We start from the raw sequence: 27,684 nt of genomic DNA, 5'->3' as shown, positions 1-27,684 counted from the left end.
TCTCTGTGGACGATATCACAAGATTTACACTGAAGCGAGAATTAAAAACAGAAATAAAAATGCGCCAAGCTGTCTAAAAAGAAAAACATTGACCACTACAAAACGTATTACATATCTATGAGAAGAGACGATTCTGTAAAGACTATTGAAGACCACGGTTTTAAATTGGTTTAAAATCCTCCTGGAGATGGCAATTGCCAATTTGCTGCAATATCGCACCAGGCAAAGAGACTGGGCATTTTAAGATCTCCTGAAACCATGAGGAAAAAAATAGTAGATTACTTAAAAAGCAATCGGCACTATGGCGATGGCTTCCCTCTTTTGGAGCATTTGGTAGATGATGATTTCTCTTGCTGGGACGAATATATATAATTCATATGGCGTGCGATGGGACCTATGGAAATCAGATTACGCTGTATGCAGCATATGTATGCTTGTATAACGTCGACATCAAATAGTTTCCTCTCTAGGAGTTGGTGGACAGCATGTGTTAGGTCCGTCAGCAAGTGTAGCTAAGTGTTTCAGCAGTTACCGTGTACTTTGGCCATTTTGCTGAGAACCAAGGCGAACACTATGTGAGCTTGGAACAAGTTACGGATCACAACAACGGTAGTGATAAGGAATACGAAGCAAATGACCCAGGAGAAGGAGAAATTTCCGAGGATTATGCAAATAAAATGCACAGAGAGCAGGACGTCGTTGATTTTGAAATGAGTGACACTGATGCAAAAAGTAGGCCCGACAGTATCGTCGGCAGTGGTGACGACACGGACATTGCTGTAGATATAGCTAAGGAACTTACTCATGGTAGCCGAACAAACAAGACGGAGTCTGAATTGCAAAATCAAGTCGACAATGGCATCGCCGATGATGGTAATAAGCTGACGGAAGTTCGGATTGTTTCAGACGTAGAAATCGACTTATTTACGACGAGAGGGAATGACGAATGTCACATTAGAATTCTACCCAATAAAGTTGTAGACAAGATCTAAGTAATAGTATTAGCGTCATCAGCCTTCCTATTTGCTGGTAATGTATGCCACACATACCAAATATTACGTAAAGTTAATACACGACTCAGGGCGCTGGTGCAACGTCTGAAATGATTTTTGCCAAGGCTTCATATTTCTGGTGGATTGAAGTCTTTTTGGATCAATATCAGTATCTGGGCAACTGCCCACCCACCCCTCCCCTAACTCAACAACAGTCAATTGACAACAAGTTAAGGTTAATGTTGGGTTAGGGGAGGGGTAGGTGGGCAGTTGCCCAGATACTGATATTGATCCGTCTTTTTTTAATCAGCGCTCGAAGCCTTTTAAAAAAGTATGGTTTTTTATGCGGTTTATTGATCGAGTTGAGGAAAATTGAGTGGAGAAATCCATTTCAAAAGAACGACAGTGGGTGAGGAAATTCTTGGTACACGATAAGACAGTAATTTGAGTGATTTTTTTAACCAAAAGTTTCCAGTGCCTCGGCATGCAGTCCAAATGGGAATGTGAAGAGTGGGTTCCATTCGTGCTGATTGGAGATGACATCACGCTTGACTCTGGTAGTGAGGGTAAGTTTTATTTGGAGAAATTAGTTTGTTGCATCGATATATATCAGATTAGAAGGCTTTTTGTAGCACGGTGAAGGGAGTCTTTTATCAGGAGAGTGAAATAGTGGGAAAAAAGGTGAAGTAAAGAAAACCAAAATTTTTTAGAGCAGCTTTCTTTTGAATGTTGATAGTATTCCGAGATTGCAAAAGGTTTTTTTCTAGTATGTTCCAGAATTTGTCTGGGAAACTCTTGTTATCCTTTCAATCAATGACGAGATCGTTTACATAAATTTAATATGAGTCCTCGTTGCCTACCTGGCGATGTTGACACCGGCTAGTTCAGATCGGCTGTGGCGATTTCTCAGTTTTTTGTTTCACGATACTCAATCGCAAAGTTTTCCTATGACTGTAGAACGAATGAGGGTGTTTCAATTCGGTGAATTTAATTGCTTTCTTAAATCCCTGGCGCTAAACATCAAGATCTATTTGCAGAGCAAGTAAAGCCTTTCATTTGGTGGTTGGGAAGCTCTGAAACAGAGACAAGGCCGGAATTTTTCATGTTAATCCTGGTTCAGTAAGTTTAAATTTTCCTCAATGATACCCACCATGCACGTACTTTGACTATACTTTGCTACTTTTTTAGCTCTTATTCACACTTACGCCATTACTGTTGGCACCTAGTCAATTACTTGAAAGGCTAAGGAGTGCTTTTCTGACAAAGATTCTTTAGGAGTAATTTACTGGAGGAGTTTCTTATTTTTTGTAGACCCTTCCAAGGAAAGTCAACAAAACGGAACAGCGTAAACAACCAAGACGGATGTGTTTGCTTAGCGATGATGTGGAACGAGAGGAAGACCTATTACTTATTAATAGTTGAACGATACTGTAAAGATATGTAAATGTGTCAATCAATTGTGGTAATTTGTTAGAAATTTTTAAACTGAATTCTAAAATTCAATCTATGCAGAAAGATATGTAAGGCACTGTTATACACTGCACATTAAGGATTTTATATTTTCCAGCATAAGACCAGGTATTTACCGTACCCTAATGAACCTGCACTACCAGACGAAAACTCGCTGTAAAACTCCATAAGGGTTGGCTAAGAGCGCCGCATTAAATATTGACAACAGAAAATGAGGGGACCTTAATATTCTCTTGAGCTGAAGGAAATTCAACTCGGACAATGAAAAACTACTAGACTACTCTTGCAAGCCTTACAGAAACGCCACAGATGATTTTTAATCCAAATTTTACATGTCGATCTTTTTATTTACAAGCCACGAATGAATCTAAAACCAATTCTGTTGGTTTCGAAAGTAGCTTTCTCGGTAATTTTGGGACTATTTCAGCCCGGATGGCATATTATAAGTAGTTTTGTATGTCGAAAAGCTTGTATTAGGACCCGATTTGTTTATCGTGGAAATTTTTTGGAGTCAACTCTACTCATCAAGCTCTTCTAGAAATTTTAATCAAAAGAAATCACTCGTGCTCATGAATCACGAACCACAGCCGCGCTCATTAGATATCCTAATTTTGGGTGGTGGAAATGTTACAGATGGTTAAAAAATTTAAGGTGGTAACCACTTTGTATACCGGTAATCACGGACACGGTAAGTTTATTTCGAAGTTTTCTTTGTAAATAATTGAGTTAACACGGAAACAGGAACCCATCTACACAACTCATTAAAAATTTATGCCAAAAGTCTCTCTTTGAAAGGGTTTTTGAATGATTTTTAAGGATATGTATAGGTTTTCAACACTTAGTACTTGTTCGTAACCCGCATATGGCATTTCTGTTTTTTTTTTTTGTCATAGCGCAGAATTTCACGAAAACCTTCTGAATTTCAAAAAGATCTAACTCGCAGTATTATCAATTTTCCAGGAAAATAGGCGATTAAGAGAAAGGAAGCTAGGAAATAAACGATTTTGTTTGTTTTATCGCTAAAATTTCACAGCTGAATTACGGAGAAATGTTTGACAGACTGTGCGTAGAGGTGAACGATTTAGAACGGTGTACGTTTGATACAATGTTTTCCATGATTGCAATATGATTAACAGGAAAATTTGTTGGGCCTTGTGATTTCGGTGATATCTACGATATCGTGTCAAGGCACTCAGCTTTAGCTGAGTATTTCACGCGAGGCCTACTTTTACAAACTGAATATTGAAAACTTCTTTTAATTGTAAAACAAAGGATTTTTGCTAGATGAATCAGATTTCCCTTAACTATAAGCCCAAATAAGTGGGTGTTACTAGAAAGCTTAGATGTAATTAAACGCTCATTGCGCAATCAGTTCATCAGAGGCTATTAAGAAAATAATGCGTCATTGGAGTTACGGGTAAAGTAAGCAGAAATTAGGTCATAGGATTTTATAACTAAAACAACTTTAAATCTGATTTTTGACCCGTATTCCCATTCGCCCTCAAAAGACTCAACCATAGAACTGAGATATCCATTGTTGCAAAAACAAAGGAAAGTGCTGGTTTGTACGTCAGCAAATTAGGAGCAGCTGGATACGCTTAAATTCTATTGGTTTTGGTCAACATTTCAGTATCTCAGTCGCTAATAAGTCAGTCGTATCGTATCGGCAAGGCTAAATATCTCACATTGGTGACGACACCTCCTCTCAACATGTTTTTTGGTCTTCTTTTTCCCCTTCTATTTGAACTCTCTGTTCTAATTCCAGATCCAGCCTTTTCACAAGGTTTGTTAGATGCGTTTATTAGTGCGTATCTGTCATCGTTTAGTGTTAGAACATTGATGTTGGTCGTGGTTATTTTGCATAGTAATTCAACTCAGAATCTGGATGTAAGTCCGACGTTCCCTGAATTCCGGCAATCTTTGTTTTTTGTTATATTTTCACTGGACTAGTGGTGATGTGCGTTGAATGATCTTTAGAAACTTGTTTCAAGAATTTGCTTTATAACTGATAACTTGGGACGCTGTTGAATGGCATAATCTCAATGTTTAATTAATTTCCTTTATATATATCTGCTGTTGCAGAGTTGTATGGTTGAAGTCAATCAGTTCAGCACCTCAACTTGGTTAAATACCAATAACACTCAATCACTCCACATTGAAAAATGTTTTTCAAGACTAAGCTAAAACATTGATGGAAAAAGCCTTTCAAGCCTTTTCTTTTCAACTTCAAGTTAAATTCTAAATGTTTCCAAAACAACGGCTGCACATCTTTAAAACCTGGATTAAATTGCGGAGGTAAACTACAGGCTTTCGACCTTGCCATGTTTTCCACCCAAACAAATTTATCAAAGAATTCTAAAATTGGGTTTGCAGAAACATTCGATTCCTATGCGTATCGGATCATTGATTGATGTTCTTCCCTTTTCCGAAGGAAAGTTTGAAAGAAATATGAAAACATTACAGCACCGAAGAGCTTTATTTGCAAAATTTTGTTTATGTTACCTCAGTGAATAATGGTATTTAAGTCATTCAGAATACGCGTAAATTTATGGTGAATGGCGCGTCAGATATTGATAACTGAAAAGGTAAGACTATACAAATTTATGTTTAAGAGGTTCCTGAAAAACTATCGAATGAATTAAAATCGAAGTGACTTGTTTAAATGGCTGCCAAAAATCTGTCTACGATATGATCATTTTAAGTGTTCAACGAAGTGATTTTCGTTTTTCACCAAACTAAATTTTTTTATATGTTATTCGTCTTTATCTTGCGAAATGTCGCCTGATTTAACCCAACTTGACCGAGGACCTCCCGGGTTGAGCACCAAACAAAGTTGGCGACAACAGTGGAGGAAAATTGTTATTTAAATTTGGCGGAAGTCAAGGGACCCAATATGTTGAGACAGCTACAAGCTATTGACATAATAACATCTGTTTTGTTTCCAATTGGCAAAAGTTATGAATTCTAAAATTAAGACAGGTGCGATAATAAGTGTCGCAAGATTTCTTCAACTTTTCGGGTATTTGCAATGAATAGCTCCTAAATAAACAGGAGGGAGCGGACAAAATTTGCCTCCAATAAGATCAGAAAATTCATGGAGAAGTTAAGATTCTTTATTAACGACTGTTTACCTTGGTTTCGTATGATCAACTTCTAACGTTCATTTCGAAAGGAAAATATGGATCAAATTTTACTTGAAATGTAATTGAGCATTGTCCCGAAAACAAAGCGAGAGAAAAACGTACAGACCAGTCTAAAATTAGCTCTTGAAAAGATCCCTGGATTTAGAAATACCCAGTGCTTTCCACCGTTCTCAGTTACATCTTCGCTGACTCTATAACATCCTCATATGGCACGAGTACAAATTTTGTTTTCGTCGCAGAGAGGCAGGGGTCACCCCGGAATTTTAGAAAGGAGCTGGGAGGGAAGGGGGGGGGGATTAAGGGGAAGAAGGGAGGCTGATACTGATCGGCCTTAAAACCATTCTTGAAAAGTTTTTTTTAATATTTTTACAGTGTCTCAAACGTTGCACTTTAGAGAAGCTGATTTACTACTGACCGTGGAAAAATGGTTTTTCATCCCCTTAAACAGCGGATTTCGCTAAATGAAGGTTCATAAGAGTAACGTAGACATGAAAAACATAAATTGTTTTGAATGGGGGGGGAGGGCACTGTTATAAGCCACTTCATCATCTCTTGTAATCAGTCAGTTCATTCCCCGCCACTCTTTCCTGTGAGTGCTGCCATCATGTCCTTTTATTACTGGACTGTTCTTCTTTCCCGTTACAGAGTCAAACCCTATGTATCACGAGGGCAACCGCGCCTCCTCCACTAGAACCTTCCTGAGACGTACATTCATTAAACACGAGTTTCATCACTTGAATGTGCCGCTTGTTGGAACAGTGGCAGTGTCTGATGTGTTTGACTGCACGTTAGAATGTCTTAGCAATCCTTTGTGTTTTTCTGTAAACCTGACCGCCGTCAAAGGAACCCATGGAAAACTTTGGTGCGAATTGTTGTCATCTGATAAGTTCAGAAACTCCACAGAGTATAAAGGGAATAAAAGTTCGCATCATTTGGCTATCGAGGTAGGAAGCATTTCTAAATTTTGACAAATAAATGTGTTAAAGGTTTGATAGCTTTGTCAAGATCGTAGAGAGAAGGCTGTCAGATTAAAGTCACCGCAAATGGTGCCGGTCTGTTGTCGTATTCATTGCGGTGACAACCGTATTTCTATGGCATATTATAAAGCATGTAAACACTTTCTCGTGCCGCGCACCATCTTACTTACTTACCACCTTTGTTTCCCAGGCACGTTAGTACACTAAGAAAATACTTGTGACTCGGTTGAAAATTTTAGTGAAGATACCAGATTATCTTTATATACAGAATGGAATCGTTGTTTAAATCGTCATTCTTTGGTCAGCCTTTAGTCAATTTGTATTTTAAAATGTTTTCTCGACAGACTTCTTCATCTTCTGCGAACGTTCGAAACAGTCAGAAAAGCTTTCCACACTCATAGATCCCAACGGCTTACAATATATTTTTAACCTCATAAAGCCACTTTCTCAAATACCAGTAAAGACAAAAGACTCAGCCAAAATCTCTATACTGAAGACGAAAATAAAAAAAAACCCTAGATACTATCATGTGAGGTATGTCTATACCATGAAAAACTTCTACTAAAACGAATCCGAGCCGGATTGACAGAACAGTGCGTGAACTATTTTCCTACTATGTTTCTCTACAGTCACCTTGCTCTTCGTCACCTTGTCAACACGAGGCTACCTGTGTCACTAACTATAGAGAGGGCTCATTCGGATGCCGCTGTGCAAAAGGCTTCAAAGGAGAATATTGTGAAAAAGGTGAATAGTTTGGCATGGTTTTGTGACTGATATATATCCAACAGCATTAAATAATATAATTCTTAAGTAACTACTATGAATTTTTCTACGTAACCTTGGAGCTCGCAAATTTTCTAAAATAGCTGGCGGAAATACATAACTAACAAATATTTAATGCAATGCATAAAGATATTGAATCTCTCGATGCTCTCGATGCTCAAGTTGATTAAGGTGGTCTTCCATTCACATTTTGAAAATCTTCAATATTAACTGGATCCAATTCATTATGGTACCATTGGAAATATCATCTAGAAGTGTTAGGGATTGCACTGGTGATTAACATTTTGTAACCATGGCAACCAGTTTTCAGGCCTCCGACGGTGAAAAAAGGTACCCATCTGCTAAAAAGAATATCTAAAGAACCATAGGTCCCATTGAGAATATATAACTAAAAAAACATAGTAAGGAAATGCACAAAGATGTTGAATCTTTCGATGCTTATGTTGATTAAGCATCTGACTGTGAAACTGTAAGGTCTAAGGTGAGGAACTGAATATATATTTCTTATTTTTACTAACTTCCCCTTAGGGGCCAATTATCATTAACTACGGGGGAAGGGAGGGGGTGGAGGATTTTAGAGGATCACATGATTTTCAGATGGAAATGAGGGGGAATCAGTCGTCGCCGACAGAGTTTAAAGGAGAGGACAATAGAAATTGACTGCCAGTTTTAAAACTACCAATGACTGGGGATCATAAGAATATTGCGGAGAGAGGAGTGGGGGGAGGTATCAGGTTAATTTGATCGTGTCACAACCAAAATGTTCGGAAGTAAATTATAACTTGTACCAAAGTAATGTTTATCATCTGTTATTGCTCAAAGATTTTGCTAATAAATTGATAAACTAAATATCCTAAACACCTTACTTTTTTTTTTCGTTACATTTAGTCATTGGCTCCTGCAAAGAAGCCTACAACCTTTTTAAGTAAGTGATACCAAATGATTATCTTTTCGAGCATAAAAAAGAGCCAAATTGTGGAATAGTTTCGACGCCGAGAGAAGATTTTTCGCCGCAAACTTATATGATCACGAATGGATTAAAGAGATCCTCATAGCTAAGAACATTATTGAAACGAGTAGTTGAAAATAGGACCTGAAAAAATTCAGGCCCGTATGGGATTTGAACCCATGACCTCTGCGATACCGGTGCAACGCTCTACCAATTGAGCTAACAAGCCAACTGGGAGCTGGTTGATGTGTTGGGTCCAAATAAACCATCGATCCATCCATCCCATATGGGCCTGAATTTTTTCAGGTTTTATTTTCAACTACTCGTTTCAGTAATGTTCTTAGCTGCGAAAATCCCTTAATTTCATCTCTTCACCGCAGTGCACATATATGAATTTCATATATCTAAAATCATCATTCATCACTTGGATGGTTTATTTGGCTTGTTAGCTCAATTGGTAGAGCGCTGCACCGGCATCGCAGAGGTCATGGGTTCAAATCCCATACGGGCCTGAATTTCTTTTTCAAGGTCCTATTTTCAACTACTCGTTTCAGTAGTGTTCTTAGCTGCGAGGATCTCTTAATTTCATCTCTTAACCGCAGTGCAAATTTATGAATTTCAAATATCTATAATCAACGAATGGATTTCTTTTCGTACCGAACAGGTCAAACGTCAGTCAACTGGTTACATTAGACCTTGACTCTAAACCAATCACAGTTCTCTGTCAGATGGGGGATTTTGGATGCGGAGATGGAGGATGGACGCCTGTAATGAAGATCAACGGCAGCCAGGTAAGCCTTCTATGGCGGAATATTCTTGGTGGGGTTTTCTTAGGGGTAATGAAGTGCATGCAATAAATTTTCAGAAGCGTCGAAACTACAATAGTATCTCTTAATAACTCGCCCATATTCTTCTCGCGGCCCCTGCTTCCGGAAATTCTTTTGGCAGAAGTGCTACAATAACCTAATACCTAAAAAGGCGAAAAATTGCTAATTAACCCGCCTGCAAAAAGGGTATAGATTAATGGCTTGTACGCCAACTGTATTACTGAGTTCATGAGGGTCCTGCCTTTGGTGATGCATCGGGTTATTTACATTTAAGGATAAATTAAATCCTCTTAATTCTCTTTAGACAACGTTTCACTATGACTCTCACTACTGGAGTGATAAAAACGAATACAACACCCCTGGCGGGAGGACTGGGTTTGACTCACAAGAGACCAAGTTACCAACCTATTGGAACACATCTCTCTCCAAGATCTGTCTCGGTATGAAGATAAATGGACAGCTCAGGTTTATTGTCATTAACAAGCAGGCGAACTCTCTGCACTCACTGATCGCTGATGGGATATGGCGCGCTTCTTCACTAGGTCGTAACGAGTGGAAGAAGTTGATTGGTGTGCAAGGCTCTTTGCAACTGAACTGTAACAAGGAAGGCTTTAATGCTATGGGTTCTTCAAGTGATCACATCCAAAGCAAGAATTGGTTATGTAGCTAACCAGCAAAGCCATTGTCACTCTTGTGACTCCAGAATTGGGTTTGGTACCGGAGGAAATCCTGATAACTCCACTACGTGTGGAAATGTTGCAGCCCATTCCCCAGATAATGGTGACAGATACTTCAAAGCTATGGGATATATTTTGGTGCAGTAAACTCTTTCAATCCATGTATTACGTTAGAAAACTCGCTAAGAATGGGGAGGTGGGGCACTTAAAAGAGCCCTTTTCCATCCTTTCATCCCCTCCTACTTCTCCCCTCAAACGCCAAAGTGAGAACTTGCTAACCAGGCTATAGATTACTCGCCGTCTAGTTCGGCTTCTAAATTCATTTTCTTCCGATATGCGGCGAGTGCGAAGACGAGAAGAGACCTTAATAAGAACTTCATCCACATGGGTTCCTTTTGTAGAACCATTTGAGCCCAAAGTTTTGCGGAAATTCAGTAGACTGGTTGCTAAAACTGTTGTGATGTTTAAATCTTATAAAAGAAGCAAAGCCAGGAGAACAACACTAGAACATTTTCAGGCACTCGCTAAAAATTACCACCAATAGGGTATTTGCTGACCATGTCAAAAACCACCTCGTGTCACCCAACAATATCTAGAGGATTATTTTGATATTTTGGTGTCGGAAAAACTGGCAAGCAATGTAAAATTAACAAAATTGGCACTATTCCTTCAAGTTGAGGCCAACCCTTGATGCCAACTCCAGCCGTTACTTTTGGGCGCTTTTTTATTATTATTAATATTTTTGAGCTCAGAATTAGTTGTAGCTTTACATAGATTTACAAGCATCCTTGATATATACGTACTTATAGACAAGAATATATACTCTCAATTAAAAAGGTTTTGTCAAAGAAAAAAAGCAGAAATGAATATAGGAAAAAGCCAAAGAGGAACTGTTTGGAGAAATCTAAATTCTAAGTATTCATGGTAGATACTGCACATGTGTGAAAAATAAGTCAGACGATAGAAGAGAAGAAGTACCTCAACCTAACTCACACTTCAAAGCAAATGTTCTAAAACTGTCAAATTCCTAAGAAGGAAATTTTTATGCTGATCAAATCATATTGAGCTTTTTCCGTTTTGCTTTCTTAATATTTCTTTGACAACCTGTATTGAGTGGTCAGTTGTCAAAGTCTCGAATTTCTCTCCCCCTCAAACACCGCAATTTTCACCTCTATTAAATGGTCACCTCTATTAAGTGGTCACCTCTTCTAAGTGGAGATGTACCAACCTATATCTAGTATCAATGGCCTGTTTTTACTGTTCCCCACCTGTATTGAACGGTCAATGAAAAGCGGGACCATTCAAATAAAACTAGGAATAATCCTTCAAGTAATTTTTTAATCCATGTTCTCTCCCAAAATTAAAGTAAGTAATATTTTCGAGCGAGGTTTCGTACATTAAGTGTCGAATTACGGCATAAAGAGGGGTAAGTTATCGTTTTTTGTAATATTCCTAATCTGTGGAACCTGTATCAAGCGGTCACCCACCATTTTTCGCGGGCTTCATGCAGGTTCGAATGTTCTACGAGCGCCCTGATTGGTCAAAAACTTGTCGTTTATTGTATCAGTAAACCCATTTGAAAAGTTTGATTTACAAACTTCTCCTCCTCCTCCAACATCCCCTCGTAAGTTATTAAGCTAGTAAACTGATAGAAAGTGTGGTCTGTTGCTTAATGATTACTAATGATTAATTATTAAGATTGACGAACCAGTTCCTTAATGCAAGTATACAATCGGTTGTAAAGACTTTTAGTATACCTAACACCAAGTCTGTACAAAAAGTATGTCCAACACAAGAGCCTCAATTTAATTCATTTCCTCCACAACAGCTCAAAAAAGTGCATACGATAATAAGTAATAAAATAAGTAATAGGCAAAAGAATATTTGAATAAGAATTCATAAAAAAAGAGGGACACCATAGTAGAAATGCTACAGTAAGACAATACAACTAGAATTAAGATTTCTGATTCAATTTCACAATTAAGTACAATTTTTGCAATTAAAAGAGTTAAAATATCGTGGAGTAATCTTGGAATTGAATGTTCATTGTATCAAACTGACGAGAGTTCATCAGATACTTAAAATGAGATAATGTGTGCTCTGGAAAAAGGTTACAAATGTTAAATACCGTATTTCCTAGACTAAGCGTCCATGCTCTAATAAGCGCCCTTCCCCGAATAAGTGCCAACCCCCTACTCCATCGGGGGTCTTACAATCAGGGTCTTACATTCCGGGCTTCCTATACTCAGGGGTTTATATCAGTGTGTCTTACATGACAGGTAAGACAAAAACATGACAAATGACCGCGTTACATCAAGGCTGGTAATGGGCCTATAAGATGCGACACTATCGGAAACCCCGCTTATAACCTATAAAATAAATAAGGCAGTTAAACACTGCATGTGCCAACTGATGTATTTTTGGAAACTATTGAAGTAAAGAGGCAATGTTGCTTAAAATGTAGAGGGGTTAGTGAACAGCTCTCCTCAATACCAAAATTGTGACATAAGGAAGACTTGGTCAAAACAAAGTTTGTTGGTTAAAATAAATTACGACTGAGGCATGATCGTACAGATGCGTGATTGCACACTTGTCAATTGATAGGGCACTACCAGCTGCTTCACTTTTCCTACTTAGTTAGTTACGAGATTTTGCTTCTACATCAAAGAAACACTCTCAAGATGATAAGTTTGTGCACTGAATGGAGAGCTTGTTTTCTGCCTGCTTCATATCACATTGTCATGTAATAATCACAGAGTTTGTGATAAGTTTATCTCAAGGGTTTGTTGATTTAAATAAGGGCCTTTTCGCACTGGCGGCAAAGTTTTTTATTTAGACAAATTCTATTTCATTCTCGTCGTTGTATTTATGTAATCACCGTTTTAGCCTCTTAACCCTTTTACTCCCTTAGATGATTTCAATTTCAATTCTCCCTAAAATATCCATACATTTATTAGTAAACAGGTAATGAGAACACTCAAACTTATCAGGTAAAAGTTGTTACCTAGATCTAACAACAAATTCTTGTAAGTTATTTACAAGGAAATTTAGGATTAGCAAGGTTTATACAGAAGACCTATAAATACTGAAATGTAAGACGGCAAATGGTGCTACATTCGCTCCTCCGTTATGATTATTCAGATCATTCTCGTTTAGAATGGAGGACATGACGTCATAATGATGTGATCACCAATTCGCCCTTTAACTCCCGCAAATGATTTACTTTTCACTTCTCCCTATAATATCCATACATTTTCCAGTAAACAGGTAATGAGAATACTCAAAACTTATCCGAGGTAAAAGTTGTTACCGAGATCCAACACCAAATTCTTGTAACTTATTTACAAGAAAATCTGTAGCTGTAAGAGGGGAGAATTAACAGTCAGATCTTGGGAGTTAAAAGTTAAAGATCCTTATACACCTACAGCGCTCGGAACAAACTTTTAATAGAGATAATTGTGAAATTTTGTCACCAATTTTCACTCTCTATCAGGAGCCCATTACTCACTAATGGGCTCCTGTCTCTATTAAAAAAAATAGACTGTTTGATACCGTTTCGAATCTTCACCAAATTATTTATTCATGTCACTGAAACATATCACAACACGCATGAATATCAGCGGAAGAATAGATGTGAGATTAACGTACAGTTTCTGGTGTAATTAGAAAAACCAGTTTAAATGATGATAAAAAGGAAACACGACTTTCAACTGGATCCTGTCATGGATGCTAAAAGGAAAGATCATTTGTTTCGTATCACAACCGAGTCACAACTTTTCATCCTGTCTGACATTCAACACTTTTAGGAAGTTCCTTCTTTGCCAAAGCTATCGATGTCACCAGTTTTAAGATGTTGCACTTTCCAAAAGTTTTACTCATGACGTATTAAACACTGGACATCAACTTCTCTAAATACCGGGTTGAAATTTTCGTTAAAATATCTTGCATCGTTTTTTTAGAATTCAGCTCATGATTTCCCGGCAGTTGGTCTTTTATCGATCAATCAGAGACTATGATACTAAAAGTAATACTATATTGTATAATGATTCTGACTTTTAACACTGATCAAATCTTAATCAAGGACTCATGATGCATTTGCCCGTTTTCGTGCTGTTGTGCAATTGTATCCTCGTAAGAATTAAAAGTATCATCACCTCCAATTTCGTCCAAACATCAAATCATGAGCTTGTTATCATTAGATAACAATATGACGGATTGGAAGAAATTCGATTCTGACTAATTTACAGGAAACTCCACTAAATTATTTGGTAAAAGACAAACTTTTCCTTCTTGGTGGTAACAAGTGTGATTTATCCACATTTACATGTTAAGGAAATGGTTTTTCAACTTTTCAGTCAAGAAAGTCAGATTTTTTTGTATATTGTTACATTAATATAAAAAAAAAGTATGAACTGCGTCTTAAATGACTTTTATTCTAGTGTCTTCAAATAGAACGATATTATTGCTGAGCCTATTTTACTTAAAGGACGTTTCAAAAATTGGTTTTTAGATCAATCAAAAAAAGTTCTAAATTATCTTCGACACAGAACTAAAACAACATGAAAGAGGATGGAACGTCGAGCAAAATAGTTTTGATATTTTTATTCAAGGAACACATTGAGAGCACGCAAAATTGTATATAAGCAGAGAGAAACTTTTCTCGGCATCAAAAAAACTTCAAGGAATTGAGGAAAGAAATAAAGCAGCAAATGTAGAAGACATCCTCACCGTAGACTACAAAAAGAATAAAAAGGAACTGAACAATGGAGGTTTTCAAGGTAAAACATTAATGCCCTTTGTTCCTGTATGATGTATTAAAAAGAGTCAAAAGAATTCTTACAAAGTTTGTAAGAATTCTTTTGACTCTTTTTCATCATTTCTCAATGAAATTTGGCAACATGGTTTGGTTTGTGACTGTGTCTGTTTCAATAATTTAGAAATACTTTTTAAAGGCAAAAAGTTTTTCCAAGAAGAGTTGACAAAAGAATTCTATACTCTAGGTTCTTATCTTTATCCTCGCGATTTTTCTTCATCGTGGAAATGGCCGGGCAACTGATTTCGACAAAATCATGCGCAGAATTCAAGATGGTGGAGTCCCGTCCACCCAGGGTGCTGTAGCATGGAGATCAAAGAGGTCCCCTGGTGACGAGCCCAGTTGTTACACAGGCAGAGTTGTTTCCTTCACTTTGCCAAGCAGCAAAACAGTAACTTCTCCTATTTGTAAGAAGATTACATCTTCCGGAACCGCATGTTTTAGTTCCATGGCAAACAACAACAACCAGAGGAAATGTGTTCCATCCAATTTCATCACAGAGGAAGGAAAAAGATATAACACTGCCTGTTCATGTGCACCATAGAATGGTTAAAGTTGGGGCTTTTCAACTCCAAAATTTTTCGGGAAGACTGAATTTTTATATCAACAAGAATATATTGTAATCGACTGCTGAGATTTATCAGCATATCATAAAAGTGTCATACACTCGTATATATTTATATATTTATGAACTTACTGAGTAACTTTCAATTGTTTTGACGGAAGCTTCAAATTGTTCAACGAACAATTTGAATCCGTATTTGTGAAATATTTATCTGTTAGTTTTTTTTAGTCAATAAAGTAATTATACAGTTTTTTCAAATGTCTCTCAATAATCTCTCTTCACTTAGATACAAATGAAAGAAGAAGTTAGTTTGGTAATTTTAACCGCATAAAAAGATGGGAAAATAAGCAGAACAGTTCCCAATCGACGATCGGTAATGTCTCACCAATGTGGTCTCGACACAACCTGTCCGTATCTGAGCTTTGAAGTTGATCTAACTTTCACATTCATGAAATATCGAAACCGTCTTGTTGTGATTTAACTCCTCTTAACAGCTCCCAACACTCGAATGAATGGACTGACAAATGACCGCGTGATTTCTACACACTACAAGAACATGCACAAGTAATGGACTGATAATCACAATATCGATAAGGCAATTAGCAACCAGTAATATATCTGCAAACCTATGACGCAAAGTATTTTATTTATTGCCAAGATGCATTTATCAAATTATCGGTATCATTCCGTATTTTTAGCAAGATTTAGACTCGCAAACCATGTGCCAAAACTGTTTGAGTGACAGGTATAAACGTGAAAGTGAAAAGGGAAAGCGAAAGCAAGACAGAGACCTATGCATGATTCTTCATCAGTTTACTGTAGACATCTTTGAATCACCACTAGCGCTAAACTTCGACTCTGTCGTCTGCCTGTAATATCTTATACTGTCATGCTCATCGTACTGTCTAGCTTGTTTTTTCGATAAAGACTAAGAAACCCTGTAAGTGCCATCAAAGTTATGTGGTGTGTGTAGCAAATCAAGCCAGTTAATTGCAAGTGAACTGGAATATATTTATATGGAACATGGATCGCCAGAAATAATCCAGTGCGACAAAGGAGGGGAATTCAAGAAAGCCTTGAAATTACTTTGCGATAGCATGAATAAAAAGTTGATTTACAGTCGCCCGCGCCGGCCCCAGTCACAAGGCAAGGTAGAACGTTATCACAGGACACTAAGATCAAAGATGGAATACGACCTTCAATAAAATTGGTCAAGACGGTGTAAATTGGGCGAAACAGCTCCCTCTTTATCAAAGAATTCTAAATAACGACCCTAAGGAAGTGATAGCTTACAAAACAACATTCGAAATATACTTTTCACGAAAGTGCAACGCCTTCAGAGAGAGCAGATAGCAAGACGAAATCCTTCCTAGTGCTGAGAGGCTTTGCCTAACTAAGAATGACCGTAACCTGCGTTCACGGCAAGCTTTGAAATCACAAAAGCAAACTAAAAAAGCCAAGAGTAGATGTGATAGGTGGATGCAGCGGACATAACTTCGCTTAAATCCGCCATCGGTTTACAGCATCGGAGAAAAAGCGTATATACGTTTGAGAGGGAAGCCATCGAATATACAGCATTTGATGGAGGATCGAATCGAGAAAAGAAAGATCAAGTTGCATAACAATAAGGTTTCATACACCTCACCAATTTCAGGAAAGGAAGAAAGGAAATGGGTCTCTGTGGACGATATCACAAGATTTACACTAAAGCGAGAAAAACAGAAACAAAAATGCGCCAAGCTGTCTAAAAAGAAAAACATTGACCACTACAAAACGTATTACATACCTATGAGAAGAGACGATTCTGTAAAGACTATTGAAGACCACGGTTTTAAATTGATTTACAATCCTCCTGGAGATGGCAATTGCCAATTGGCTGCACTATCGCACCAGTCAAAGAGACTGGGCATTTTAAGATCTCCTGAAACCATGAGGAAAAAATTAGTAGATTACTTAAAAAGCAATCCGTACTATGGCGATGGCTTCCCTTTTTTGGAGCATTTGGTAGATGATGATTTCTCTTGCTGGGACGAATATATATAATTCATATGGCGTGCGATGGGACCTATGGAAATCAGATTACGCCGTTGAAATCCATTTCAAAAGAACGACAGTGGGTGAGAAAATTCTTGGTACACGATTAGACAGTAATTTGATTGATTTTTTTAACAAAAGTTTCCAGTGCCTCGGCATGCAGTCCAAATGGGAATGTGAAGAGTGGGTTCCATCCGTGCTGATTGGAGATGACATCACGTTTGACTCTGGTAGTGAGGGTAAGTTTTATTTGGAGAAAGTAGTTTGTTGCATCGATATGTCAGATTAGAAGGCTTTTTGTAGCACGGTGAAGGGAGTCTTTTATCAGGAGAGTGAAATAGTGGGAAAAGAGGTGAGGTAAAGAAATCCAAAATTTTTTTAGAGCAGCTTTCTTTTGAATGTTGATAGTATTCCGAGGTTGCAAAAGGTTTTTTTCTCCACTATGTTTCAGAATTTGTCTGGGAAACTCTTGTTATCCTTTCAATCAATCACGAGATCGTTTACATAAATTTTTATTTGAGTCCTCGTTGCCTACCTGGCGATGTTGACACCGGCTAGTTCAGATCGGCTGTGGCGATTTCTCTGTTCTTTATTTCACGATGCTCATCGCAAAGTTTTCCTATGACTATAGAACGAATGAGGGTGTTTCAATTCGGTGAATTTAATTGCTTTCGTAAATCCCTGGCGCTAAATATTAAGATCTATTAGCAGAGCAAGTAAAGCCTTTCATTGGATGGTTAGGAAGCACTGAAACAGAGAGACAAGGCCGGAATTTTTCATGTTAATCCTAATTCAGTAAGTTTAAATTTTCCACCATGATACCCACCATGCACGTACTTTGACTATACTTTGCTACCTTTTTAGTTCTTATTCACACTTACGCCATCACTGTTGGCACCTGGTCAATTGTTTGAGAGGCTAAGGAGTGCTTTTCTGACAAAGATTCTTTAGGGGTAATTCACTGGAGAAGTTTCTTATTTTTTGTAGACCCTTCCAAGGAAAGTCAACCAAACGGAACAGCGTAAACAACTAAGACGGATGTGATTGCTTAGCGATGATTTGGAACGAGAGGAAGACCTATTACTTATTAATAGTTGAACGATACTGTAAAGATACGTAAATGTGTTAATCAATTGTGGTAATTTGTTAGAAATTTTTAAATTGAATTCTAAAATTCAATCTATGCGGAAAGATATGTAAGGCACTGTTATACACTGTACATTAAGGATTTTATATTTTCCAGCATAAGACCAGGTATTTACCGTACCCTAATGAACCTGCACTACCAGACGAAAACTCGCTGTAAAAATCCACAAGGGTTGGCTAAGAGCGCCCCATTAAATTTTGACAACAGAAAATGAGGGGACCTTAATATTCTCTTGAGCTGAAGGAAATTCAACTCGGACAATGAAAAACTAATAGACTACTCTTGCAATTCTTACAGAAACGCCACAGATGATTTTTAATCCAAATTTTACATGTCGATCTTTTTATTTACAAGCCACGAATGTATCTAAAACCGATTCTGTTGGTTTTGAAAGTAGCTTTCTCGGTAATTTTGGGACTATTTCAGCCGGATGGCATATTATAAGTAGTTTTGTATGTCGAAAAGCTTGTATTAGGACCCGATTTGTTTATCGTGGAAATTTTTTGGAGTCAACTCTACTCATCAAGTTCTTCTAGAAATTTTAATCAAAAGAAATCACTCGTGCTCATGAATCACGAAACGCAGCCGCGCTCATTAGATATCCTAATTTTTGGGTGGTGGAAATGTTACAGATGGTTAAAAAGTTTAAGGTGGCAACCACTTTGTATACCAATAATCACGGACACGGTAAGTTTTCTTTGTAAATAATTGAGTTAACACGTAAACAGGAACCCATCTTCACAACTCATTAAAAATTTATGCCAAAAGTCTCTCTTTGAAAGGGTTTTTGAATGATTTTTAAGGGTATGCATAGGTTTTCAACACTTAGTACTTGTTCGTAACACACCTATGGCATTTCTGTTTTTTTTTTTTTTTGTCATAGCGCAGAATTTCACGAAAACCTTCTGAATTTCAAAAAGATCTAACTCGCAGTATTATCAATTTTCCAGGAAAATAGGCGATTAAGAGAAAGGAAGCTAGGAAATAAACGATTTTGTTTGTTTTATCGCTAAAATTTCACAGCTGAATTACGGAGAAATGTTTGACAGACAGTGCGTAGAGGTGAACGATTTAGAACGGCATACGTTTGATACAATGTTGGGCCTTGTGATTTCGGTGATATCTACGATATCGTGTCAAGGCACTCAGCTTTAGCTGAACATTTCACGCGAGGCCTACTTTTACAAACTGAATATTGAAAACTTCTTTTAATTGTAAAACAGAGAATTTTTGCTAGATGAATCAGATTTCCCTTAACTATAAGCCCAAATAAGTGGGTGTTACTAGCAAGCTTAGATGTAATTAAACGCTCATTGCGCAATCAGTTCATCAGAGGCTATTAAGAAAATAATGCCTCATTGGAGTTACGGGTAAAGTAAGCAGAAACTAGGTCATAGGATTTTATAACTAAAACAACTTTAAACCTGATTTTTGACCCGTATTCCCATTCGCTCTCAAAAGACTCAACCATAGAACTGAGATATCCATTGTTGCAAAAACAAAGGAAAGTGCTGGTTTGTACGTCAGCAAATTGGGAGCAGCTGGATACGCTTAAATTCTATTGGTTGTGGTCAACATTTCAGTATCTCAGTCGCTAATAATTCAGTCGTATCAGAGGCAAGGCTAAATATCTCACATAAGCGACGACACCTCCTCTCAACATGTTTTTTGGTCTTCTTTTTCCCCTTCTATTTGAACTCTCTGTTCTAATTCCAGATCCAGCCTTTTCACAAGGTTTGTTAGATGCGTTTATTAGTGCGTACCTGTCATCGTTTAGTGTTAGAACATTGATGTTGGTCGTGGTTATTTTTCATAGTAATTCAACTCAAAATCTGGATATAAGTCCGATGTTCCCTGAATTCCAATTGTTATATTTTCACTTGACTAGTGGTGATGCGCGTTGGATGATCTTTAGAAACTTGTTTCAACAATTTGCTTTATAACTGATAACTTGGGACGCTGTTGAATGGCACAATCTTAATGTTTAATTAATTTCCTTTATATATATATCTGCTGTTGCGGAGTTGTATAGTTGAAGTCAATCAGTTCGGCACCTCAACTTGGTTAAATGCAAATAACACTCAATCACTCCACATTGAAAAATGTTTTTCAAGACTAAGCTAAAACATTGGTTGAAAAAGCCTTTATTCAACTTCAAGTTAAATTCTAAATGTTGCCAAAACAACAGCTGCACATCTTTAAAACCTGGATAAAATTTCGGAGACAAACTACAGGCTCAAAAAAATTTATCAAAGACTTCTAAAATTGGGTTTGCAGAAACATTCGATTCCTATGCCTATCGGATCATTGATTGATATTCTTCCCTTTTCCGAAGGAAAGTTTGAAAGAAGTATGTTATAGTTAGGTAATTAATCATGAGAAACAGAAACGAATGAAAACATTACAGCACCGAAGAGCTTTATTTGCAAAATTTTGTTTATGTTACCTCAGTGAACAATGGTATTTAAGTCACTCAGAATACGCGTATATTTATGGCGAATGGCGCGTCAGATATTGATAACTGAAAGGTAAGACAATACAAATTTATGTTTAACAGGTTCCTGAAAAACTATCGAATGAATTAAAATCGAAGTGACTTGTTTAAATGGTTGCCAAAAATCTGTCTACGATATGATCATTTTAAGTGTTCAACGAAGTGATTTTTGTTTTTCACCAAACTAAATTTTTCACCTGTTATTCTTCTTTATCTTGCGAAAGGTCGCCTGATTTTACCCAACTTGACCGAGGGCCTCCTGTGTTGAGCACCAAACAAAGTTTGGCGACAACAGTGGAGGAAACTTGATAATTAAATTTTGCGGAAGTCAAGGGGCCCAATATGTTGAGACAGCTACAAGCTATTGACATAATAATGTCTCTTTTGCTTCCAGTTAGCAAAAGTTATGAATACTAAAATTAAGACGGGTGCGATAATAACAGTGTCGCAAGATTTCTTCAACCTTTCAGGTATTTGGAATGAATAGCTCCTAAATAAACACAAAGGAGCTGACAAAATTTGCCTCTAATAAGGTCAGAAAATTCATGGAGAAGTTACAATTCTTTATTAACGACTGTTTACCTTGGTTTCGTATGATCTACTTCTATCGTTCATTTCGAAAGGAAAATATGGATCAAATTTTACTTGAAATATAACTGAGCATTGTCCCGAAAAACTAGGCGAGAGAAAAACTCACGGATCAGTCTAAAATTAGCTCTTGATACTTCAAAAGATCCCTGGATTTAGAAATACCTTATTGCTTTCCATCATTCTCAGTTACCTCTTCGCTGTACTCTACAACATCCTAATACGGCACGAGAACAAATTTTGTTTTCGTCGCAGGGGTCACCCCGGAATTACAGAAAAGGGAAAGGGGGGAGGGGTGAATGAAAGTAGGGAGGCTGATACTGAACGGCCTTAAAATCATTCTTGAAAAGTTTTTTTTTTTAATATTTTTACGGTGTCTCAAACATTGCAATTTAGAGAAGCTGATTTACTACTGACAATAGCAAAATGGTTTATCATCTCCCTAAACAGTGGATTTCGCCAAATGAAGGTTCATAAGAGTAACATAGATATGAAAAACATCAATTATTTTGAATAGTATGGGGGGGGGCGTGTACTGTTATAGGCCGCTTCATCATCTCTTGTAATCATTCAGTCCTTTCCCCGCCTCTCCTTCCTGTGAGTGCTGCCATCATGTCCTGGACTGTTCTTTCCTGTTACAGACTCAAACCCTGTGTATCGCGAGGGCAACCGCGCCTCCTCCACAATAACCTTCCTGACACGTACGTTCATTAAACACAAGTTTCATCGCTTGAATGTGCCGCTTATTGGAACAGTGGCAGTGTCTGATGTGTTTGACTGCACCTTAGAATGTCTCAGCAATCCGTTGTGTTTTTCTGTAAACCTGGCCGCCTTCAAAGGAACCCACAGAAAACTTTGGTGCGAATTGTTGTCATCTGATAAGTTCAGAAACTCCACAGAGTATAAAGGGAATAAAAGTTCGCATCATTTTGCCATTGAGGTAGGAAGAATTTCTTAATTTTGACTAATAAACGTGTTAAAAGTTTGACAGCTTTGCCAAGATCGTAGAGAGAAGGCAGTCAGGTTAAAGTTACTGCAAATGGTGTCGGTCTGTTGTCAATTTCATTGTGGTGACAACCGTATTTCTATGGCATGTTGTAAAGCATACAAAAACTTTCTCATGCCGCGCACTATCTTACTTACCACATTTGTTTCCCAGGCAAGTCAGTATACCAAGGAAATACATGTGACTCGGTTGAAAATTTTAGTCAAGATACCAGATTATCTTTATTTAAAGAATGGACTCGTTTAAATCGTCAGTATTTGGTCAGTCTTTAGTCAGTTCGTGTTTTAAATCTTTTATCCACAGACTTCTTCATTTTCCGCCAACTTTCAAAACAATTAGAAAAGCCTTCCAGACTCAGAGATCACAACAGCTTGCAATATATTTTTAACCTCATAAAGCCACTTTCTCACATACCAGCAAAGGCAGAAAACTCAGCCAAAATCTCTATAATGTAGATGAAAATAAAAAAAAAACCCTAGATGCTATCATATGAGGTATGTCCATAGCATGAAAAATTTCTACGAAAACGAATCCGAACCAGATTGACGGAATAGCGCGTGAACCAATTTCCTACTTTGTTTCTCTACAGTCACCTTGCTCTTCGTCACCTTGTCAACACGGGGCTACCTGTGTCACTAACTATAGAGATGGCTCATTCGGATGCCGCTGTGCAAAAGGCTACAAAGGAGAATATTGTGAAAAAGGTTAATAGTTTGGCATGGTTTTGTGACTGATATACACCCAACATGAAATACTGTAGTTCTTAAGTGACTGCTATGAATTTTTCTACTTAACCTTGGAGCTCGAAAATTTTCTAAAATAGCTGGCGAAAATATATAACTAACAAATATTTAATGCAATGAGGAACTGAATATATATTCTTTATTTTTACTTACTTTACCTCCGGAACCAATTATTATTAACTACGGTGGAAGGAGGGAGGAGGATTTGAGAAGATCATGTGATTTTTAGGGGGAAAGGAGGGGGAAACAGTAGTCGCCGACAGAGTTTAAAGGAGGGGACAATAGAAATTGACTGCCAATTTTAAAACTGCCAATGAGTGAGGATCATAAGAATTTTGCAGAGCCTTGACGGAGGGAGGAGGAGGGGGGAAGTATCAGGCTAATTTGATCGTGACCCCCCCCCCCCTCCTCCCTCGGAGGTAAATTATAACTCGCACCACAGTAATGTTTATCATCTCTTATTGCTCAAAGATTTTGCACTAAATGCAAATATCTACACTAAATATCCTAAACACCTTACTTTTGTTTTTTTCGTTACATTTAGTCATTGGTTCCTGCAAAGAAGCTTACAACCTTTTTAAGTAAGTGATACCAAATGATTATCTTTTCGAGCATAAAAAAGAGACCAAATTATGGATAAGTTTCGACGCCTAGAGGAGATTTTTCGCCGCAAACTAATATGATCACGAATGGATTTCTTTTCGTATCAAACAGGTCAAACGCCAGTCAACTGGTCACATTATACCTTGACTCTAAACCAATCACAGTTCTCTGTCAGATGGGGGATTTTGGATGCGGAGATGGAGGATGGACGCCTGTAATGAAGATTGACGGCCACCAGGTAACCCTTCTATAGTGGAATATTCTTGGCGGGGTTTTCTTGCGGGTGATGAAGCGCATGCAATAAATTTTCAGAAGCGTCGAAACTACGATAGAATCTAGGAACTTGCTCATGGTCTTCTCCCAGCCCCTGCTTGCGGAAATTCTTTTGGCATAAGTGCTACAATAGCCTAATACCTAAAAACGCAACAAACTGCCAATTAACCCGCCTGCAAATAGGGTTTAGATTTATGGCTTGTACGCTAACTGTATTGCTGAGTTCATGAGGGTCCTGCCTTTGGTGATGCATCGGGTTATTTACATTTAAGGATAAATTAAATCTTCTTAATTCTCTTTAGGAAACTTTTCACTATGACTCTCACTACTGGAGTGATAAAAACGAATACAACACCCTCGGCGGGAGGACTGGGTTTGACTCACAAGAGGCCAAGTTACCAACCTATTGGAACACATCTCTCTCCAAGATCTGTCTCGGTATGAAGATAAGTGGACAGCTCAGGTTTATTGTCATTAACAAGCAGGCGAACTCTCTACACGCACTGATCGCTGATGGGATAGGGCGCGCTTCTTCACTGGGTCGTAACGAATGGAAGAAGTTGATTGGTGCGCAGGGCTCTTTGCAACTGAACTGTAACAGGGAGGGCTTCAATGCTGTATGTTCTTCAAGTTATCATTCTAAAGCAAGAATTGGTTATGTAGCTAACGACCATAACCATTGTAACTCTTGTGACTCTAGAATTGGGTTTGGTACCGGAGGACATCCTTATAACTCCATTACGTGTGGAAACGTAGCAGCTCATTCCCCAGATAATGATAACAGACACATCAAAGCTATGGGATATATTTTGGTGCAGTAAACTCTTTCAATCCATGTATTACGTTAAAAAACTCACTAAGAATGGGGAACGGAAGGTGGGGCACTTAAAAGAGCCCTTTTCCATCTATCCATCCCCTCCTACTTCTCCCCTCAAACGCCAAAGTGAGAACTTGCCAAGCAGACTATAGATTGCTTGCCGTTTAGTTCGGCTTCTAAATTCATTTCCTTCCGATATGCGGCGAGTGCCGCAGACGAGAAGACACCTGAATAAGGTCTTCACCCGCATGGGTTCCTTTTGTACAACCATTTGAGCCCAATGTTTTACGGAAATTCAGTAGACCGGCTGCTAAAACCATTGTGATGTTTAAATCTTAAAAAATAAGCAAAGCCAGGATAACAGCACCAGAACATTTTCAGGCATTCGCTAAAAATTACCGCCAATAGGCATTTTCTGACCATGTCAAAAACCACCTCATGTCAGCCAACGAAATCTAGAGGATTATTTTGATATTTTGGTGTCGGCGAAACTGATAAGCAAGGTAAAATTAACAAATATGACATTATTCCTTCAAGTTGAGGCCAACCCTTGATGCCAACTCCAGCCGTTACTTTCCGACGCTTCTTTTAATATTTTTGAGCTCAGAATTAGTTGTAGCTGTACATAGATTTACAAGCATCCTTGATATATACGTACTTATAGACAAGAATATATACTCTCAATTGAAAAGGTTTTGTCAAAGAAAAAAGCAGAAATGAATGTAGGAAAAAGCCAAAGAGAAACTGTTTGGAGAAATCTAAATTCTAAGTATTCATGGTGGATACTGCACATGTGTGAAAAAATAAGTCAGACGATGGAAGAGAAGAAGTACCTCAACCTAACTCACACTTCAAAGCAAATGTTCTAAAACTGTCAAATTCCTTAGAAGGAAATTTTTATGCTGATCAAATCATATTGAGCTATTTCCGTTTTGCTTTCTGCATATTTCCTTGACAACCTTTTTGCAGTAAGTTGTCCTTCTATTCATGTTTATTCAACTATATAAGATAACTGAGATACAGTAGAACCTGTATTTGGTGGTCACCCTGTATTGAGAGGTCAGTTGTCAAAGTCTCGAATTTCTCTCCCCCTTAAACACCGCAATTTTCACCTCTATTAAGCGGTCACCTCTTCTAAGTGGAGGTGTACCAACCTATATCTAGTATCAATGGCCTGTTTTACCGCTCCCCACTTGTATTGAACGGTCAATGAAAAGCGGGACCATTCAAATAAAACTAGGAATAATCCTTCAAGTAATTTTTTAATCCATGTTCTCAGGGTATCCATGCTCTCAAGGTACAGGTCATTGATATTGTGTTTTTCAGTGGAATAATATTCAAATTCAGGATCATTAAGGTTTATACAGAAGACCTATAAATACTGAAATTAAGACACCAAATGGCGCTACATTCGCTCTTCAGTTAAGATTTTTCAGATCATTCTCGTCGTCGTAATTATGTGGTCACCGTTTTAGCCTCTTAACCCTTTCACTCCCTTGCGTGATTTATATTTCACTTCTCCCTATATTATCCATACATTTACTAGTAAAAAGGTAAAGAGAATACTCAAACTTATCAGGTAAAAGTTGTTACTAACACCAAATTCTTGTAAGTTATTTACAAGGAATTCAGGCTCAGCAAGGTTTATACAGAAGACCTATAAAGACTGAAATGTAAGACGGCAAATGGTGCTACATTCGCTCCTCAGTTAAGATTATTCAGATCATTATCGTTTAGAATGGAGGGCATGACGTCATAATTGTGTGATCACCGATTTACACTTTAACTCCCGCCAATGATTTACTTTTCTCTTTTTCCTGTAATATCCATACATTTTCCAGTAAACAGGTAATGAGAATACTCGAAACTTATCCAAGGTAAAATTTGTTAGCAAGATCTAACACCAAATTTTTGTTACTTATTTGTAAGAAAATCTGTGGCTGTAAAAGGGGAGAATTAACAATGGACTGACAACTGACCACGTGATTTCTACCCACCTCAAGAGCATGTACAAGTAATGGACTGGTAATTACATTATCGATAAGGCAATTAGCAACCGGTATTATATCGGCAAACCTGTGACACAAAGTACTTTATTCATTGCCAAGATGTATTTATCAAATTATCGGCATCATTCCGTATTTTTAGAAAGCTCCATGTGCCAAAAACTGTTTGAACGACAGGTATAAACGTGAAAATGAAAAGGGAAAGCGAAGGCAAGACAGAGACCTATGCTTGGTTCTTCATCAGTTTATTGCAGACTCTTTGAATCACCATTCGCACTGAACTTTGACTCTGTTATCTGCCTGTAATATCTTATATTGTCATACTACTTCTTAGAACAAAACAGGTATGAAGGGTATGCAACTGTCGGCTGATTTAAAAAGACGAGACACTTAAAAATACTGAAATTCTGTGCCTTTTAAAGATATTGTAACAAATATCATCCCCCCTCTAACGCCCCCATAAGGATCTAGGAAGCGCCCTCGCGTGTCTTTCACAGCAGCTGCATCTGTCTGGGTGAGTTCGCAGAGTCAAACGTGTAGCTCCCAAATTTGCATATTTACCTCAGCATTTAACGGAAGCACTAAACTATACTTAAGGAGACAGCAACTTTTATCGACATTGAGTTATCTTTTATGAAGAAAAAAAGAGAAACGAAGTCCTTAAGACTCCATACTGAAGCTAACAATAAATCATAAAGGACTGAGTCATGGAGGTTTATAGGGTAAAAAATTAATGCTTAAGTTGTTTGCACAACGTGTCAGTGAGGGTTCCCTTAA

At 37.8% G+C, this 27,684-nt stretch overlaps 1 protein-coding gene, 1 long non-coding RNA gene, 1 other non-coding gene and 1 pseudogene across 4 annotated transcripts; all 4 read left to right on the top strand.

Moving 5' to 3' along the window:
- The first annotated feature begins 1,294 nt into the window (after positions 1-1,294).
- On the top strand, positions 1,295-3,755 carry LOC149038775 (uncharacterized). Its single transcript, XR_016180090.1, has 4 exons — positions 1,295-1,323; positions 1,461-1,558; positions 2,030-2,111; positions 2,304-3,755. It is a non-coding gene; the product is annotated as an uncharacterized LOC149038775 (long non-coding RNA).
- A 2,179-nt stretch (positions 3,756-5,934) lies between these two features.
- On the top strand, positions 5,935-11,700 carry LOC149038774 (uncharacterized; annotated as a pseudogene). Its single transcript, XR_016180698.1, has 5 exons — positions 5,935-6,549; positions 7,212-7,326; positions 8,254-8,290; positions 8,979-9,105; positions 9,446-11,700. The product of XR_016180698.1 is annotated as an uncharacterized LOC149038774 (transcript).
- Positions 8,754-8,826, top strand: Trnaa-ggc (transfer RNA alanine (anticodon GGC)). The gene has a single exon. It is a non-coding gene; the product is annotated as a tRNA-Ala (tRNA).
- Positions 11,701-23,929: 12,229 nt separating the features above from the next.
- On the top strand, positions 23,930-25,053 carry LOC149038773 (putative skeletal organic matrix protein 5). Its single transcript, XM_089186062.1, has 2 exons — positions 23,930-24,049; positions 24,387-25,053. The coding sequence occupies exons 1-2, from the start codon at positions 23,987-23,989 to the stop codon at positions 24,903-24,905; spliced, it is 582 nt and encodes a 193-aa protein (XP_089042188.1). The 5' UTR covers positions 23,930-23,986; the 3' UTR covers positions 24,906-25,053.
- Positions 25,054-27,684: the final 2,631 nt, after the last annotated feature.

This window comes from Pocillopora damicornis, chromosome 10 (assembly GCF_964200805.1).
Source record: "Pocillopora damicornis chromosome 10, jaPocDami1.2, whole genome shotgun sequence".
NCBI classification, from domain to species: Eukaryota; Metazoa; Cnidaria; class Anthozoa; order Scleractinia; family Pocilloporidae; genus Pocillopora; species Pocillopora damicornis.
This window is presented reverse-complemented; position numbering and strand designations above follow the sequence as displayed.